This window comes from Hemibagrus wyckioides, linkage group LG08 (assembly GCF_019097595.1).
Source record: "Hemibagrus wyckioides isolate EC202008001 linkage group LG08, SWU_Hwy_1.0, whole genome shotgun sequence".
NCBI lineage: Eukaryota > Metazoa > Chordata > Actinopteri > Siluriformes > Bagridae > Hemibagrus > Hemibagrus wyckioides.
Window position 1 is genome coordinate 21,446,328 of NC_080717.1, and position 17,311 is coordinate 21,463,638.

A 17,311-nucleotide genomic window follows, 5' to 3' on the forward strand; every position below is an offset into this window, starting at 1 on the left:
GAACTAGTGATGGAGTTAAATTGATAAATGTTTATTACTGGGTTTATAACCACTGCTCTTTGAGTGTGCCAAATGCAGATTAGTACTGACCCTGGCTGATTCATCCGAGTTAAATGATCCGATTCTGCATATTAACTCATGATTCATGAGTCCGAGGTCTAAATTAACCCGATTCTTATTTGTCCTATGGCTGCTACCGTGTTCACTGACTGATTCAGCTGATTCTTAGTGGACTCGTGGAGCCGATTCATCGACTGATTCAGCTGATTCTCAGTAGACTCGCGGAGCCGGTTCATCGACTGATTCAGCTGAGACTCTTAGGTTTAGTAGTCCACGGTCAGTGTAAAGTAGACCATAAGTCAGACTTGAGTTTCGTTAGCATACTCAGCACATTTTAGACTACGTGATGATTCATTCAGTAATATTGTAAAGTAATATTCCATCCAGTAATAATTTGATTATATAATTTAATTTAATAATTTAATTTAATTAATCTCAGTCACAGTTTATGAGTCTATAGTCTACAGTTTTCAGACCACTGAAGTCAAATATGTCATAAACAAGCATTTGTATAGGCCAATAAGTGGTTAGCCACCATGATTAGAGTTTGTGCAGGAAAGGAGGGCTATAAAAGATCACTGACTCAAAAGGAATCACTGACCCGATTCATTTCAGTGAGTGACTCCACGAAAACCGAGTCTTTAAAAAGAATCGTTTTTACCGCCACGGAAATGAGGTTTATGTGAACAGTTGTCGCACAGTGTCGACGTAACGACTCGTTATGGCGACTGAAGGCGCGGAAGCGTTCGGCGACAACGGGGAATTTGCACATTCCGGTCAGGTTTTTTACATTTTTAAAAAATATAATACTAAATATAGTTTTGTAATGTTATGTTGTCTTTTTAAATGTAAAAAGTGTGTTTTTTTATTAATCTGTTGCCGATATTTCGGTCGGTTTGCTGGCAAGCTAGCTTAGCTTAGCTTCTGATAATTCGTCTTGTCTTTTTTTAGTATCTAACTTCATATCCTAGTTTTGTTGTACATAATACATATGTCTAGCTAAAGATTACGTTTATTTTGGGAGATTTAAAAAAAAATGCTAGTCTTAAGGTTAGACGTAATAAATTTGCCATAGATTGAAAAAGGAAAACGTTACTGTAGTTTTAATGCAATGTTAGATCGAAGTACATTCTATGGCCAAAAGTATAGCTGGTCTGGTGTCCATATACTTTTGGCCATAGAGTGTACTTCGATCCAACATCGTAGTCCCTCTCTCTCTCTCTCTCTCTCTCTCTCTCTCTCTCTCTCTCTCTCTCTCTCTCTCTCTCTCTATATATATATATATATATATATATATATATATATATATATATATATATATATATAATGATTTGTTTGGGCCATATAGTCCCATTAGTCCTAATCAGTTGCTTGTTAATGAATCTAAACATGTTTAAATGACGTAGGGAAGTAATTATAGGTTATATTTTGCTTGTAATTATTTGTAATCCAGGATGTGAAGCCCCTGAGGTCACTAACTTTCCCCAGCCTGACGTAGGGATATCTGAAGACATAGGAGGAACAGACATGGCAGATCCATCGTTAGCCTACAACGCACATCCAATGACTGGAGAAGAGGAAACGGAGGAGAGAGAAATGCCAGTGGATTTTGACAGACAGTGGAAACTGGTGAATGACAACCCACAGGATTTCAACAGCTGGACCGATTTATTACAGTACTGTGAACAAGAGGTGAGGGGAACCTGTGCTGTCGAGTGAGTTTAATGAGGTAACACTGAAAAGAATGAGCTGAGGTCCTGCTGTGCATTTCTAACAAAACATTTTCAAACTGTTGCAGGGTCATTTGAAAGCATCTCGCCAGGCCCTGAGTGCATTCCTGGCTAGATACCCGCTCTGCTACGGATACTGGAAGAAGTTTGCAGATTTGGAAAGGCGAGCAGGACACAATGACAAGGCTGAGGAGGTGTGGGATGCAGTAGATACTATGAGAGAGTCAGTTTCATGGATGATGAACATAAAACTTTAATATAAACACAGCCGAACAACCACTAATTGCAAAATTTTCAAGCTGCAGCATGTTTTTAATTGTGTCTGTGGACATATAGTCGTCATTTAATCTCAAACAATAGGAAAACTACAAGCAGCCTGTATTCATTTAGTGTTCTGCATATGACAGACAGGAACTTGTCATAGTGAACAAAAGACTGAATTGATCTTAGTAATACTAAATGCCTTAAAAGAGCAAACCACATCTCTGAATGTACTATGAGACCTTAAAACAGGCCCTAAACCTGAGCTGCTTCTCTGGAAATCTTGAGCAATAACATTTTAACATTAACAAAGAAATATAATTAACTAAATGAGTAAAATAAAGCCAAAAATGGTTTATACATCTTGGTGTACTTTGTCACAACAGTTGTCAGTTCTGTTCTCCATAGTCTGTATGTGGTGTTTGAAAAATGTTGATCCTTTATGTTTAATGCCTATATAATACTTTATATTCATGACAACTGATTCAGGATTGTAGTTGTTATTGTACAGTATAAACCCACCATATACCGATCAGGCATAACATTCTGAGCCCTGACAGGTGAAGTGAATAACACTGATTATCTCCTCATCATGGCACCTGTTAGTGGGTGGGATATATTAGGCAGCTCTTGTAGGGTGTTCCTGGTCTGTAGTGGTCAGTATCTATTGAAAGTGGAATTTGATCCAACAGATGAGCTACTGTTGCTCAAGTTGCTGAAGAAGTTAATGCTGGTTCTGATAGAAAGGTGTCAGAATACACAGGGGACCTATAATACCCACTCCTTAATCTTTGTAAACTGGCTTCAGGTCAGCAAAAAGTAGAACCCAAAATCTGTGTTAATTCCTCACTGAATCATGTGACCCTGATTTGCAGGTGTGTGTGCAAGGACTGACGGCAATCCCTCTCAGTGTGGATCTGTGGATACATTATATTAACCTCCTGCTCGGCACACTGAATATGAACCTTCCTGAGTCGACACAGCGTATTCGCAGGTAACATGAAAAGCTTTTTACTTTTTCCACTCTTAGTTAAATATATCTTGTTTCATGTTTTTTTATTTATTTATTTTTTTTGGCTATTTTGGATCTACAGAGTTGATTCATGTTACTAGCTTTACCTCACTAGCTCAGGGTTGCTCGATTTCCTCCATTAAAGCAATCGACCTTTTATGTAAATTTTGGGTTTGCAAGTACGATAAAGTGCATGGAAATGCAAAGACTAAATTCTAATCATTTATAACAGTTGTTTGATGTTTAAAAGCATTTCTAAGGATTTTCACATTATACTAGTTAATGGAAATAGCATGTCTGGCATGTCTTTTGGGACTTTAGATATTTGTGGGAACTTGTTTATTACATGAGGAATAAAACACGGCAGGGGGCACTGTTATAGAAAAATAAACGCCATCCTGGTTGTGTGCTACCACCCTGAAGTGAATCACTTTCCTATGACCGAATATTTAAAGTGCTTCATTCCTTTTTTAACACAGTTAAGAAAACTTAAATGTCAAATAAACGTCTCCTCCCAGAAAACTTCATCCTAGTTTGAGTTTTTAGTCTAGAGTGTCAACAAGAATGAGTTGCTTGTTGCTTGTTGCTGTGGAAATTATTAACGTTTTAGAATGACTTTATTTAATATAAAGTTGACATTTAAAATACAGCCTGAACTATGTCAGAGCTGCTGTTATGGAAAATGAATACACCCAAATGAGATTCAAGCCTTTGAATAGAAATCCAAAAGTCTGGGTGGCATATTACGGGTTTCAGTCTGCATCCTCTTCTGTTCCACAGTGTGTTTGAGGATGCTCTCTCTGCAGCGGGCTGGGACTGGCACTCAGACCGCCTGTGGGATCTGTACGCCGAGTGGGAGAAAGAACAAGGAGACCTGAGAGCCATGACTGCAGTCTATGAGCGTGTGATGACAGTTCCCACCCAGCTCTACAGAACCCACTATGAAAAGTATGTCAACACAAGTGAAGAGGGACTTAAGAGGGTTGTTTACACAGCTGTTCACTTTGAGACACAAATCCGCATACAAACACACAGATTTGTGAGAACTTGCTGATATTTCTTCTCACTATCATATCTTGTGATCTTTTTTTCCCCCCTTCATGTATAGATGCAGCTGAATTTATCACCCAAAGCCTTATTGGTAAACTGTCAAACACCTGCAATTCAGCATTACAAAATTCAGATCTCCAAAATATCACAATTTTGTTTTTTTGTCTTTTGCTTTCACAGTCCATAAGAAAATGAGTGTTGTGTTGGAGACCCTTGAGGCTGATGTAAATGCATCTGTTTCTGTCCCTGCAGATTAAAGACCTGTATAACATCAAATCCCCTTCAGGATGTCCTGAGCCCCGAGGAATATGAGAAGGTGCAGGCTGAGTACCAGCAGAATCAGATCCAGGCTAAGAAAGAGGAATCCGACACTACAGCTGGTGAGGAGGAAGACGACAGGCCGCCCGGGGAGGACGATCCCGCAAATGATGGCAAAGATTCGGTAAAGAACTTGCATTATAATGTAATGAGATGATTTAATACATGTACTCCCATAAGGGTTGAGGAACTGATAAAATCAGCCGACGTTAATGTACTGGGGAGTCACCAGAGGTTACAGCAATGTCTGTAAATCTTTTGTAGAAATATTATATTAATATAACCATTATATATTTAATAATATATAATGTACACCGATCAGGCATAACATTATGAGCAGTGACTGGTGAAGTGAATAAGACTGATTTATCTTCTCATCATGGCACCTGTTAGTGGGTGGGATATATTAGGCAGCAAGTGAACATTTTGTCCTCAGAGTTGATGTTAGAAGCAGGAAAAATGGGCAAGCGTAAGGATTTGAGAGAGTTTGACAAGGGCTAAATTGTGATGTCTAGACGACTGGATCAGAGCATCTCCAAAACTGCAGCTCATGTGGGGTGTTCCCGGTCTGCAGTGGTCAAAAGTATTCTTTTAAAATCTGTAAGTATCCTTTAAGTCCTTTCAGAGCTAAAGGATCTGCTGCTTACATCTTGGTGCCAGATACCACAGCACACCTTCAGGGATCTAGCAGAGTCCATGCCTTTATGGATCAGGGCTGTTTTGGCAGCAAAAGGGGGGACCAACACAATATTAGGCAGGTGGTCATAATGTTGTGCCTGATCTGTGTATATTACGAAAGACGCTCAATAAAAAAAGATAGAACCCTTTTGATAGGGTTGTAATTGTCCATTTTCGTAGGACCGGGGCAATGTCAGAATTTGAACTCGCAATTTACCAACCACAGTGTGAAACCTTAAACATGTTTAACATAGTTATAGATTTTTATCTGAAGTCATACGTATATGTCTACCGGTGTTCCTGCTGTCTGTCAGAGAACTGGGTCTTAATATTCGACCATATGAAAATGATCTCAGCTGATTTATTGGTGGTGATTTGATCCAAGTCATTATTGACAATCCTTTACTAATAATGTTTGGTTCTTGTTTCGTTCAAACTTGCAGCCTATAAGCTTTATTTCTCCAAGTTTCACTAATATATATTTGCCATAACATGATTATTCACCTGTGTGCTGTTTGGCTCATGAATCACAGACTGTGGCACTTATTTATATTTATTTCTGAATCATAACAAATTTCAGGTTTCCTTTTTAGGAATCTTTCCAAAAATATCTCTGAAATCTTTCAGCTATGCAAACATGCATAAGTGACAACAGCTATACAGTAACTAACTGCCACAACAGTGTGTGTTACATTCATGATTTATTTTTGCCACGTAGGAAGAGGCAGTGCAGAAAATGCGGGAGCTGGTTTTGGCCAGTAGAGAGGAAATATTTCAGCAGAATGAGGCTGAGGTCAGGAAGAGATGGAATTATGAAGATGCGGTAAGAGTTTAAGATTGCAGTGTCTCTCCTGATTTTAAATTCAGTTCTGGTAACTTTTCTAAATGTTTTCCCCTCATTCCTTTTGCCAGATTAAGAGGCCATACTTCCATGTGAAACCTTTGGACCGGACCCAGCTGACCGCATGGCACACGTACCTGGACTGGGAAATAGCTGAAGCTCAGGCAGCACATGCGGTCACTGAGGGGATGGATGTGGAAGGACAGGAGGCTTCAGAGGTCAAAGAGGGCATCGCTGGCCATAGGAGAGTGCAGATTCTATTTGAGCGCTGCCTCATTGCCTGTGCCTTCTATGAGGAGTTCTGGGATAAGGTAGAGGAAAACGAACGGAGCATGTCTAGGTGAAGTTTGTTTCAGTGTGGCACTTGGATTTGATTGCATTATTTTTGTTTGTGTGTGTTGTAGTATGTGCATTATCTAGAGCCACGCAGTCTGGAGGAGTCACGCAGCGTATATCGACGTGCCTGTGAAATCCATCTGCTATACAAACATAGTTTTCACTTGCAGTGGGCCATGTTTGAGGAGCAACACGGTGAGGAACACCATTAAGGAAAAGAAAACATGACTAGTTATTCTGTGTTAGCTGTCAGAGAACATTTGAATATAGTAGTACCCCAACCCCCTGACTGGCTCTGGCACCAGTATCTTCTTTATGCACATTGCTATAGAATGCACAGACTGGTAGTGGAGATTCACAGTCAAGTAAATTGACCATTTTACAGTGTTAAAAAAATTATAGTTAAATATATATACTTTGTTTGTGTTCTGCTGCAGGCAATATCTCTGAGGCACAGCGTATCCTAGAAACTCTAGAGAAAGCAATGCCTGGTCTGGCCGTGGTGCGGCTCCGGAGGGTGGGGATAGAGAGGAGGACTGGTCATCTGGATAAGGCGGAGTCATTGCTAAAGGAGGCAGTTGAGGAGAATAAAGACAAGCCACACCTTCATGCCTTTTACTCCATTAAACTGGCCCGCTTTCTTCACAAATTAGGCAAGAATGCATCACGGGCTCGCGCCGTGCTGCAAGAGGCCATCGAGATTAGTCCAGTAAGAAATTACCTGAATCCATATATACGTTTTAATCCTTTATATGTTTGCATGGTTTTTGCTTGTTTGAAATTTCAGTTCTGTGAGTGCTAGTTTTTACACTATTGATTGTCTACCATGTTTAAGGATGACTAGTATCCTAATCTAAGGCAGATGTTAATGAACATGGCATCAGTGAGCAAGGACAGCTTATTTGGCAAAAATCGTATTTCCTGAAGAGAATAAGCTAAAATAGAAGGAAAGGAAAGCAAAGAGAACAAACAGTGTACTTTAAAAAATGACTAACAACCCTTCTGTTACACTGTGATTCAGATTACTGGAGTTTAAAGGCTGTTCACACTTAATCTTGTTTCAACTGAGCTGTATATTTATGTTCTGTGTGTATATCTAGGACAACAGCAAGCTGTATCTGAATCTGCTGGACCTGGAGCTATCTGGGGACCTGCGGCTCAACGGAGGAGGAGTCCAGCAGTGTGTGAGCAAAGCTTTAGCTGCACCTCTCTCATCAGATAGCAAGATTCTCTTCTCCCAAAGAGGCCTGCAATTTGCTGAAGATTTTGGGAGCACAGTGCAAAGGTCAGAAGTTAAACAAGATAAGATAACAGCGATAAGGGAAGTCATTTATTCATAAGACCAGCTGTTGATTCGATACCATAGTTATCTTCTGAATCTAATCTTTAACCATGTCATGTTATTGTGATATCTGTGGTAAGCTTTATCACCTTCTATGCTTTCACCCAGGCAACGTTTTTTTTATTTCATGTCACTCAAACTGCTCTGCACTGGTCATGTGGGCATTTCTATCTTTAGTTTACTGCCAGTTGCCATGGTTTCACTGGTACTGCTAGACTACTGTGCAGTACTATACATGCTTAAAACCACACATGATCACTAATCTGTTATCATCTCAGCAAGCATAAGAATGAATATTTTTCATTTCATTGTCTGTACCGCTTATCTGATCTATCACGGGGAGCCTGTGCCTTTCATCATCGGGCATCAAGGCAGGATACACCCTGGACGGAGTGCCAACCCATCGCAGGGCACGCACACACACACACACACACTCATTCGCTCACACAATCACACACTACGGGCAATTTAGAGACTCCAGTCAGCCTAGAAGCATGTCTTTGGACTGTGGGAGGAAACCGGAGCACCCGGAGGAAACCCACTAAGTACGGGGAGAACATGCAAACTCCACACACAGTGAACGGGAATGTTTCCAAGTCTGGGGTAAAAAAAAAAAAAAAATAGAAAAATGCCACAGGTCTTAACCAAATCATGTTTTCTTATTTGCAAGATATCGGTCACTCAACTTTGTAATGCTGCTTCGACCCCACCCAATTCAAGTAATGTCTGATGTCCTTGGGAATTACCGTATCATATTTTAAATGACTGAGTTCAGGCCTTTTTATTGCCTCATCTCTCTGGTGGTGTGAAGACAGTTGGGATTCTGTGAAAACACTGCATATCTTAACACGGCTGTTTACTTTTACACTGTGACACTTCAATAATCAGAGTATCAGCATGCTTCTGTATGTGTTGTGATTGTGTTTACAGTGTGCTGAGTATCTACGAGGAACACCAGAAACTTCTGAATGATCTTGGCGCAAAGAAACGTGGAGCAGAGAATGGGTGAGAGAAACACCACCGACGATATATTTATTTAAACTCGCGTTCATTTTTCATGTAGGTTTATCACGATGCCTTTTCGGTCACTCTAGTGATAACGAGGATCCGGAGAAAATAAGTAAAATGGATGATGGCTCTGCTACAGCAACATCTCAGCAAGCTGCCCCACCTACCATGCCCCCCGTTCCTCCTCCTCCAGTGATGGGTGGAGATATGAGTGGGTATGGAAACTATAGCAACTGGTATCAGGTATGCAGGATTTTGCTTCGCTTCCGGTTGTGCAATTAATTATTTTCAAGCTTAAGCATAATGTTATGGAAAAGATGTACTTTAGTTAAAATGATTAAATGAAATTGTCTTATATAAATTGAGGAAAATGAATAAATATACACCGTCTTTCATAATATACACAGATCAGGCATAACATTATGACCACCTTCCTAATATTGTGTTGGTCCCCCTTTTGCTGCCAAAACGCCGCAAACTGTGATGCACTGTGTATTCTGACACCTTTCTATCAGAACCAGCGTTAACTTCTTCAGCAATCTGAGCAACAGTAGCTCGTCTGTTGGATCGGATCACACGGTCCAGCCTTCACTCCCCACGTGCATCAATGAGCCTTGACCGCCCATGACTCTGTCACCGGTTCACCACTGTTCCTCTGCTCTGATCCAGTCGTCTAGCCATCACAATTTGGCCCTTGTCAAACTCGCTCAAATCCTTACGCTTGCCCATTTTTCCTGCTTCTAACACATCAACTTTGAGGACAAAATGTTCACTTGCTGACTAATATATCCCACCCACTAACAGGTGCCATGATGAGGAGATAATCAGTGTTATTCACTTCACCTGTCACTGCTCATAATGTTATGCCTGATATGCCTGTGTAGATCCAAAAGGCTGATCAGTGTGAAATGTGTCTTGCATCAGATAAATTTTCTTATCTACTATTAAGCAAACTTTTCATCTTTTTCATTTTCAGCAGCAGCAGTATGGAGGATATGGTGCCTACTCCAACCCCTGGAACCAGTACAGTCAGTACTACCCTCCCAGTTAGGAGCCAGATGGGTCTTGTGTGCAGCACCACTTTTTAATGTATCTGACATAGAACACGTTTCCCATGAGTCAGAGGGTATATAATATATATGAGCTGAGTAACTTTTTTGACCACAGATCTGCTCATCTCAGTGCTTTGACGGACGGCTAATTTCCAACAATTAAATCATGTCCCAATGCTTCTGGAAAGATTTAGAAAGATTCAGGTTGAATTATATCTGCCTTTTAAACAGTGGCACTCTGTGGAGTACATCTTTTGTCTTTAGACTGGAAAATTTTAACTTGTCAGAATTGAACAGTCCGCATCAGGCCATCTGAGCAGTAAGCTAGCTTGTGTTAATCGTGTGCGTGTGAGAACTCATGTCCTATTTGGACAGAACACAGTTTGTTAGTCATGGTTTCGTAGCTCACCACTGACTGCCCTTACTCCAGTGGTTCTTATCCCTTTTCTGCTCAGCTATGACTCTGCTGCCCTGAATAATAATTACAGCAACCTCTCTTTCTCCAACTGCATTAAAAGCATTTTCTTTGTAATGTTACTGCAGTCACAGCTGCCACACCTAGCATTTTTATAACGATCATACATGATATCGGTCAACAGAATTAAACCAAAATCTGTGTATTTTGCCCACTGAAGAAATACTGAGCATGTAAGAAATTTAATAGAAGAAAAAGTTGCATTAAAAAAAGCCATTTTAGCCTTTAATTTGATATGTTATATGTGCAGTGTTGTGCAAAGAGATTTTTTTTGTTTAACCGTCTATTAATACCATCATTCACTAAAACGGAAGAGATATTCTATTTTAAGACCAGCTTCATGACGCCATGAAAATTCACTGCAACACCCATATTGTACGCATAAGCTTTACTTAATTCCAGGTGCTGTTTGTTTTTATAATATGGTAAGATTTGATTATGCCGTTTTTACAGAACTGTTCGTCGTTTCTGCATGATACCACTGCACAGGACAGTCTTGATGTATCGTGGTGGTCAGAGAACATCCTTAGCATTTTATAATTCTTCAGACACATCGTGTTTCCTTCTTAATCTCGAGTGGTGTGAGGTGAAATTTTCCGAACATGAAAAGTGATAGTGTTACAGAAAGAAGTCTAACAGAAATATATTTAATGGACATGCTTTGTGTATATGAGGTGCAGCTCACATGTTGTGTACAAGGGTTTGTTTTATATACGTTGTTCTGTGTAAATGCCCAGGAAACTTTACCCCCCCAAGAATGTTTACTTGCATTTGTCCTTTTTATGCCATTTTTTTTTTCATGAATAAATATGTCTATTTTAAAAATGTTTGCTTGGCATCTTTAAGGTAACGTATTCATGATCGATTGCTTTCTCAGACTGTAATGGGTAAGTACATTTTATTTACAGTGGGGCCATAAGCCAAAAAAAAAAAAAGATATTTATTCCAAATGTTTCAAGAAATGATACACAGCAGAGTCACTGAAGTAAGGATGAGAAGCAGAATTTGAGCATTGACTTAGCTCTGCTGTTGTCAGTGTGAATATCTTTTATTGTGTTACCCATTAAGGCCTGTTCGTTCTGTTTAAATGACGGGTATAAAATCAGATCCAGTCCTTGATCGTAACCCGTTTCGTCTTCTGTTGACCGGACGAGAAGGGGTGGAAGAACGGTGATAAAACTATTATGCCTTTTACTTCTTTGCAACCACAAGGACAGCAGAAGGCACCAAACCTGAGGAAAAGAGAAAACAAAGCCTCGTCAGCAAAACAAACCCTTTGTACACATGCAACTTAACAAGCAACAACAATCTGCTCAGGTCAGACCTGAAGGGAGCACAAAACACAGCACTTGAGACTAAACACTTATAATGACATCAGGAAATAATGCAGTGTTACATAAACTGAACTGAAAAAAAATCTATATGGCTCTATACATTGGCTTTATCCTCATTGGATCCAGAAGCGTTGACAATGCAGGGTATCTTGCTGCAGTATATTTACTGCAACAGTACGGCTTATTTCAGAAGTGCGGCAATACTGCTGCCTGGCACCAGGGTAAATAAAGTCTTGTTGAGCCACCACAAGCCTTCAGACCCATTTTGGCATAGAATTCTCTGGAACTGTGCTCAAAGGAATCATTAATTATGATTTCTTTAATGTTTTGATGGTGCTGCTGGAGAACGCTGTCTAAAATCCTGCAGATATTAAATTAGATTAGAGCTTTTGTTACTGTGAAAGCCTTAACAGTTTATATCAAACCTTCCAGTAAGCCAGGAAGCTTGTGCCCTTGGGCTGGGGGAATAACTTGTGAAGTCTGTTTTTCCTTTAATTCGTCATCTGTCCGTATATACATACTGTGTACCAATGGGTTACTTGCCCAAATACTTCTGCATTATAACTATGACAGGTGTTGTACTCCTGGTTCTTTCACTCTAATGATTTACCCACAGTGTCTGCAAAAAAAAATCACCTATGTAAAAAGATCCTTTCAGTAAACTGGATAAAATCTTCTGACTGAATGTCATACATTAACTACTACAAATATTAAAAAATATTATTAACAGAAACAAACACTCGAACTAACACACCACACAGTTCAGAATCATGCTATTTCAAAACAGAAATACGTCATAGCCCTGACTGCAAGTAGCTCAGAACTCTACAAACTCGAAATTTTTCTTACCCAGCTCGCGTAGAGGTTTCTCCATGTCGAGGTCAGTGTAGACACGGCGGGGGTAAGGGGACAGTAGGGTAAAGTCCTCACCCTCAGAGCTGTTCATCTGCACATACACTCGCACTGCAGCCAGAGGCTCCTGGGCCTTAAATACTGCCGTCAGCGCAGAGCCATCCATCAGACGAACCTAACACAGGGGAGGCAGAGGGGGATGTCAGCTGTAGCACACGTGACAGAGACAAACCTGACAGAAAATTCGGAACATATTTGGGGTCTTTACCTGTATCCGACATTCATCGTAGTCTTTCTTGGCTGGGGGAGGGCCCGGGTTTTCAGGTGGAGACTGAGGAGTGGCCTCTGAAGGAGGAGATGTTGAGGCTGTACTCGAGGAGCCGCCACCAAACTGTGAAAAGACCCATATGTAATCAGTCAGTGGTTTAAAGAAGCAATAATGTGTGAGTATTTTAGTCATATAATAATTGTGTGTGTGTGTGCTGCTAGGATCAGCGGTAGATCCACCGAAACCAGGATACTGCAGTTACTGAACAAAGGATGAAAAAGAGAAAGAAAGACAGGCAGACAAAGAGAGAGAGAAAAAAAGAGAAGGAAAGAAAGAAAAGGGTAGGTTTTTTAGTCTTTTTTCAACTTTTCAGCTGGTGTTTTTCTCTGCCTCAAACTTTAGCTTTTCCCTAAAATGCAACTCACATGTTATACATCATTTCAACCATAAGCACTAGACATTTCTAAAAGTTACAATCAGCTCCACTGAATAATATTAACAGAAAAACAAGAAGATCTCAGTCAAGACGTCTGCCACGTGCATACTGAAAGCTAAACCTTAAAATACCCTGTGACTGAAGTAGAAAAACAGGAAGCCAGCTGCAGCTTACTGGTCACATTAACAGGAAATTAAATTGGTCAAATGAATACCTTGCGTGCTCTCTCTTCTCTGTCGCGTGCAATCTTCTCTTTGACTCTCTGCCTGAAAAAGATCAAACATCGAATGAGAACAGAAAAGCTGCACTATAAAAGACCTTTGGCACAGTTTAGGATCCAGTGCTCGCAGTACTTGGCCAATCGGTCCTCCATTTTCTCTCTCCTGCGCTGTTCAGCCAGCTGCTTCATTTCATCATCCTGCAGCTTCTGTCGGATCTGCTGCAGCTCCTGGCCCTGTTTCCTCCTCTGTTTCTCCCTTTCCACCTCCTCCTGTCGCTCTCGTTCTCTTCTCTCCTCCTGCTTCACCCTCATCAACTCCTCAAGCCTTGAGCGTTAACGGAAAACATCAGCAATTTTCATTTATTGTCAACACATTTTACGCAAAAAAACAAAACAAAAAAAACGTCAACCCTTTTCATGTCACCAACCTCTTAATCTGTTCTTTCTTTTCCTCTTCTGTCATTGGTCGTTTGGGATCTCCTGTTTCAAAAAGGTCTTCAGCAGCTGGGTTTCATATATTATGAGAACAAAAAAACAACAATCATACTTATGGGTTAATTAATGCATTAATGAGCAGTTATTTTAGTGAGAGAAATTAAGCTGTTCCAATGAGAATTTAGCCAAGTGTTAATTTATATAAATATTATATATATATATATATATATATATATATATATATATATATATATATATATATATATATATATATATATATATATATTATAAATGGAGATGTAATAACCACCAAATCATCAAATAAAAAATGGCATTAAAGATCAGCATTGGAAGAGGAAAAAAATATTAATGTCTGAGCCTAGTAGCAGGTAATAGTAATGTACTTCCACCAACATGCCTTCCAAATGACCATATACATATGCTACATGTATATGTTTGCAAAACATACGTTATAAGAAAGTTTACAGTTCCTCTAGTTTGCACCTTTTTTCGGCACTATGTTTTTTTTTGTATTTTCTGTTTCTGCACTTGTCTTGCACACATTGCACTTTATGTAGCTAGGAAAACTACTTTCTGTCCTTAGCTCTGTGTTGTTGTTTTCGTTCTGTAGCTATATGTTGTCTTATGTAGCACCAGGGTCCTGGAGAAACGTTGTCTCATTTCACTATGTACTGCGTCAGCTATATATGGTTGAAATGACAATAAAAGCTTCTTGACCTGACTTGATGTTTTTTGTTTTAAAGATAGATTTCACTGTGATTTACAGGCACTGCTTTCCAGATGTCGTAATGCATTGTGTTTGTTTATCAGACACGAACATGTAGTGCAAAAAAATAAATCTATTCTCCTTCTTTGGAACATATCCCTTGTGTTAGAATTCATCACCAGCTCATTATCCTGTTTTCAGCCAGTGTGAATACATTTTGCTTTTTCTACATTCTGAATTTGTACAAGGATCAGCCTCGACATTTAAAACAATGCCGTACAGCTACGTGAAAAGGTCTTACACTCGGTGGGTTCAGAGGCAGGCTCGGACAGGCTCTGTTGTTCTGTCGACCCTAGAACGTTCCCTGTCGGTGGCACGTACGGCTCATCGATGTCTGGATCGTTCTCGTGTTCCATCAGCCTGGTGACAGACAATGAGGCAAATTGAAAACAAAGCTTTGATATAATGACACAACAGTGAATCCTTTACACTTACCAGTCCATAGCTCTCTCAATGCCCTGGTTGCCAGTGTGTGCTACAGCCTTCTCCCTTTCACAAACACAGGAATGAATCATTAGTGCAGGAGAATCATACAGAATGAATCCTAGCCAGAGGAACTGCTCACTTACGCTCTGTTTCTGTCGAAGCCCATCTCCAGGAGGCTTTCTAACGTCGTACACTCCGCCATTCTGCTGAAAATAAAAATAAATATTTTAACAAATATTACACATGAGTTTATTAGAGACAAATACAGCATCTGAGGGTTTTGGCATGATTTTACTTCCCTCATCTTCCCTAATGTTATACTACATATTCTATTATTTTTACATGCAACATAAAACACATAACCGAGACAGTTAATGAAGCATAATGCTTGTTTTTTTTTATTGACTTGTTAGCAGGTCAGGCGAATGAATTCCCTTGATATTAAAACTAAGAGCTTACACACACCTTTTCCTAATCTTATGCCTAATACCATGTATGGCTCGTGCGCCTCTTTAATATACTACAAGTTAACGGGAAATGCTGGAGCTGTGCACTAGCTAGCAGTTAGCCGACCGGCTAAATTGTGCATTGTCAACCAACGTTCAGAATTCATAGCCAAAGCTAGCCGAAGAGCTGTTGCTAAACTTCGCAAAAGTCACACACATAAGCCCAAATTGCATTTCTATAATATAAGCCAATCTTAAATATTAACTTGCTATAATCGTTTTTAATTCTCTATTAGCCACGTTAGCTAGTTAGCATAACAGTTTCTCACATAGCAGCTCTCCCGTCCTCACACTAGTACGGCAAAACAACAGGGACAAAAAAAAAAAAAGAGAGAGAGAGTCCAAAAGCGATTCGCCCGAGCGTTTCCAGAAGCCACGCCTGAGATTTTCAAGACAGTTCTATTTACTTTAAAGGGAAATTAAAGTTATCATACAGCTGAAATAATGTGTGGTTAATGTGTTGAGTAAAGGAATAAAACATAAAACTGTAAAATATCAACATAAAAATGCTGTGAAGGAAAATAATCAGCAATGGGGTGTTATGGAGTTTGACATGAAGCTGAGTTACATTATCCTTCCCATGATGATTATTGTTGGCTTGTTTGTTTGTTTGTTTGTTTGTTTTTGTTTTCTATACCAAAGTAATTCCTCAACAATTCACGTCAACCAACTTACTATATGACCAAACTCATGTGGAAATCTGACCGTCACACCCATATGTGGTTTGTCCCCCACACACAAAGTTGGAGGCACACAACTGTACAGGATGTCTTTCAATGCTCTATGCATTATAATTTCCCTTTACTGGAATTAAAAACCCTAGCCTCTAGGCCTAGGCCTAATTTAAGTTTGTGTTGAGTGACCACCATTGTTGTGAGTTAATACGTGCAATAGTAATTCTAACCTATTATAATTGTGCAATAATATAAATCTGTGATTTGTCTTTCGTCCAGAACGATTGTCAGTGCTGCTATAATAATCAAATGAATCGACGTCTTCTGACCAATCAGACTGGAGAATTCAACAGTGCCAAGGTTTAATGTATTTGTAATAAAATGTGCAAACCGGATGCAGTACAGGGAGTGGGGCTTGTTACTTATTGAGAGCATGAATGTGTAATAATCTACTAACCACTGCAGCACTCAGCAAACAGGCAATAAGGAACTCAGGACAGCACATGGCAGGCTGTCGATCATAGCTGTTACAGGTAATATTCTCTCCCATTTTTGACTTTTGCCTTGTTGTAAAGATTTTAGTCACTAAAAGCAATTTGGTCTGATCACATCTAGATTTTTGTGTTGTTGTACATTTAAACTTTTCTTAAGCAGGCAGAAACTATAAGCTATATTTCTTTCATATGAGCAGAGAGCTGCAAAGGTATGTGGGAAATTTCATTTAAAAGGGGGTTACGGAAAATTATTACGTGTTTGTACAGTTGTTGGATAATGAGGTATTGTTCTTCATGTTGGGAAAAGCTTTCAATAGAAATACATCAGCTTCTAAACATACAGGTAGAAGCTCAAGCTCCTCATGTGCTCTCACAACATTTACAATGAAAACAATTTTTTTTACTGTTTTGTAAATTTTGGGATCCCAGATTTTGCGTTGATTAAAAGAAATACTTTTTAAAATAAACAAACAAACCTCGAACATATTTTAAAGCCTGTTGTTACAGGGGTCAAAGTGTCTACATTCAAATTGTTTTATTGTTGCATTCAAGGAACTAGAAGTGGGTAAAGTTCATCGTCCAAGTACTTGACATACTGAGGACACAGAACAGATAGGTTTGTTAGACTTAGAAGAGCTGGCTATAGCACATAGGAGAGCATGTGACACCGCAGAAGATCTAAAATTAAAAAAAAAAAAAAAGGTAAGGAAAGGAAA

At 39.5% G+C, this 17,311-nt stretch overlaps 2 protein-coding genes across 5 annotated transcripts; one reads left to right on the forward strand and one right to left on the reverse strand.

The window, feature by feature from the left end:
• Positions 1-693: 693 nt before the first annotated feature.
• Positions 694-11,061, forward strand: si:ch211-114c17.1 (pre-mRNA-processing factor 39). 2 transcript variants are annotated; one of them, XM_058397073.1, is made up of 14 exons: positions 694-836; positions 1,514-1,752; positions 1,859-1,984; positions 2,927-3,045; positions 3,844-4,011; positions 4,366-4,555; positions 5,828-5,932; positions 6,022-6,261; positions 6,355-6,481; positions 6,724-6,995; positions 7,387-7,571; positions 8,559-8,633; positions 8,723-8,879; positions 9,613-11,061. In XM_058397073.1, the coding sequence occupies exons 1-14, from the start codon at positions 782-784 to the stop codon at positions 9,685-9,687; spliced, it is 2,133 nt and encodes a 710-aa protein (XP_058253056.1). In that variant the 5' UTR covers positions 694-781; the 3' UTR covers positions 9,688-11,061. The 2 variants fall into 2 exon arrangements, with proteins under 2 accessions (XP_058253056.1, XP_058253057.1); XM_058397074.1 differs by having other exon boundaries at positions 9,616-11,061.
• A 150-nt stretch (positions 11,062-11,211) lies between these two features.
• On the reverse strand, positions 11,212-15,757 carry ubxn1 (UBX domain protein 1). Of its 3 annotated transcripts, none has more exons than XM_058397075.1 (10): positions 15,697-15,757; positions 15,065-15,127; positions 14,931-14,984; positions 14,737-14,855; positions 13,702-13,777; positions 13,407-13,598; positions 13,268-13,319; positions 12,618-12,740; positions 12,347-12,524; positions 11,212-11,395 (listed from the first exon to the last, which is right to left on the reverse strand). In XM_058397075.1, the coding sequence occupies exons 2-10, from the start codon at positions 15,121-15,123 to the stop codon at positions 11,355-11,357; spliced, it is 894 nt and encodes a 297-aa protein (XP_058253058.1). In that variant the 5' UTR covers positions 15,124-15,127; positions 15,697-15,757; the 3' UTR covers positions 11,212-11,354. The 3 variants fall into 3 exon arrangements, with proteins under 3 accessions (XP_058253058.1, XP_058253059.1, XP_058253060.1); XM_058397076.1 differs by having other exon boundaries at positions 15,065-15,124; positions 15,697-15,739; XM_058397077.1 differs by lacking the exon at positions 15,697-15,757 and adding an exon at positions 15,387-15,667.
• Positions 15,758-17,311: the final 1,554 nt, after the last annotated feature.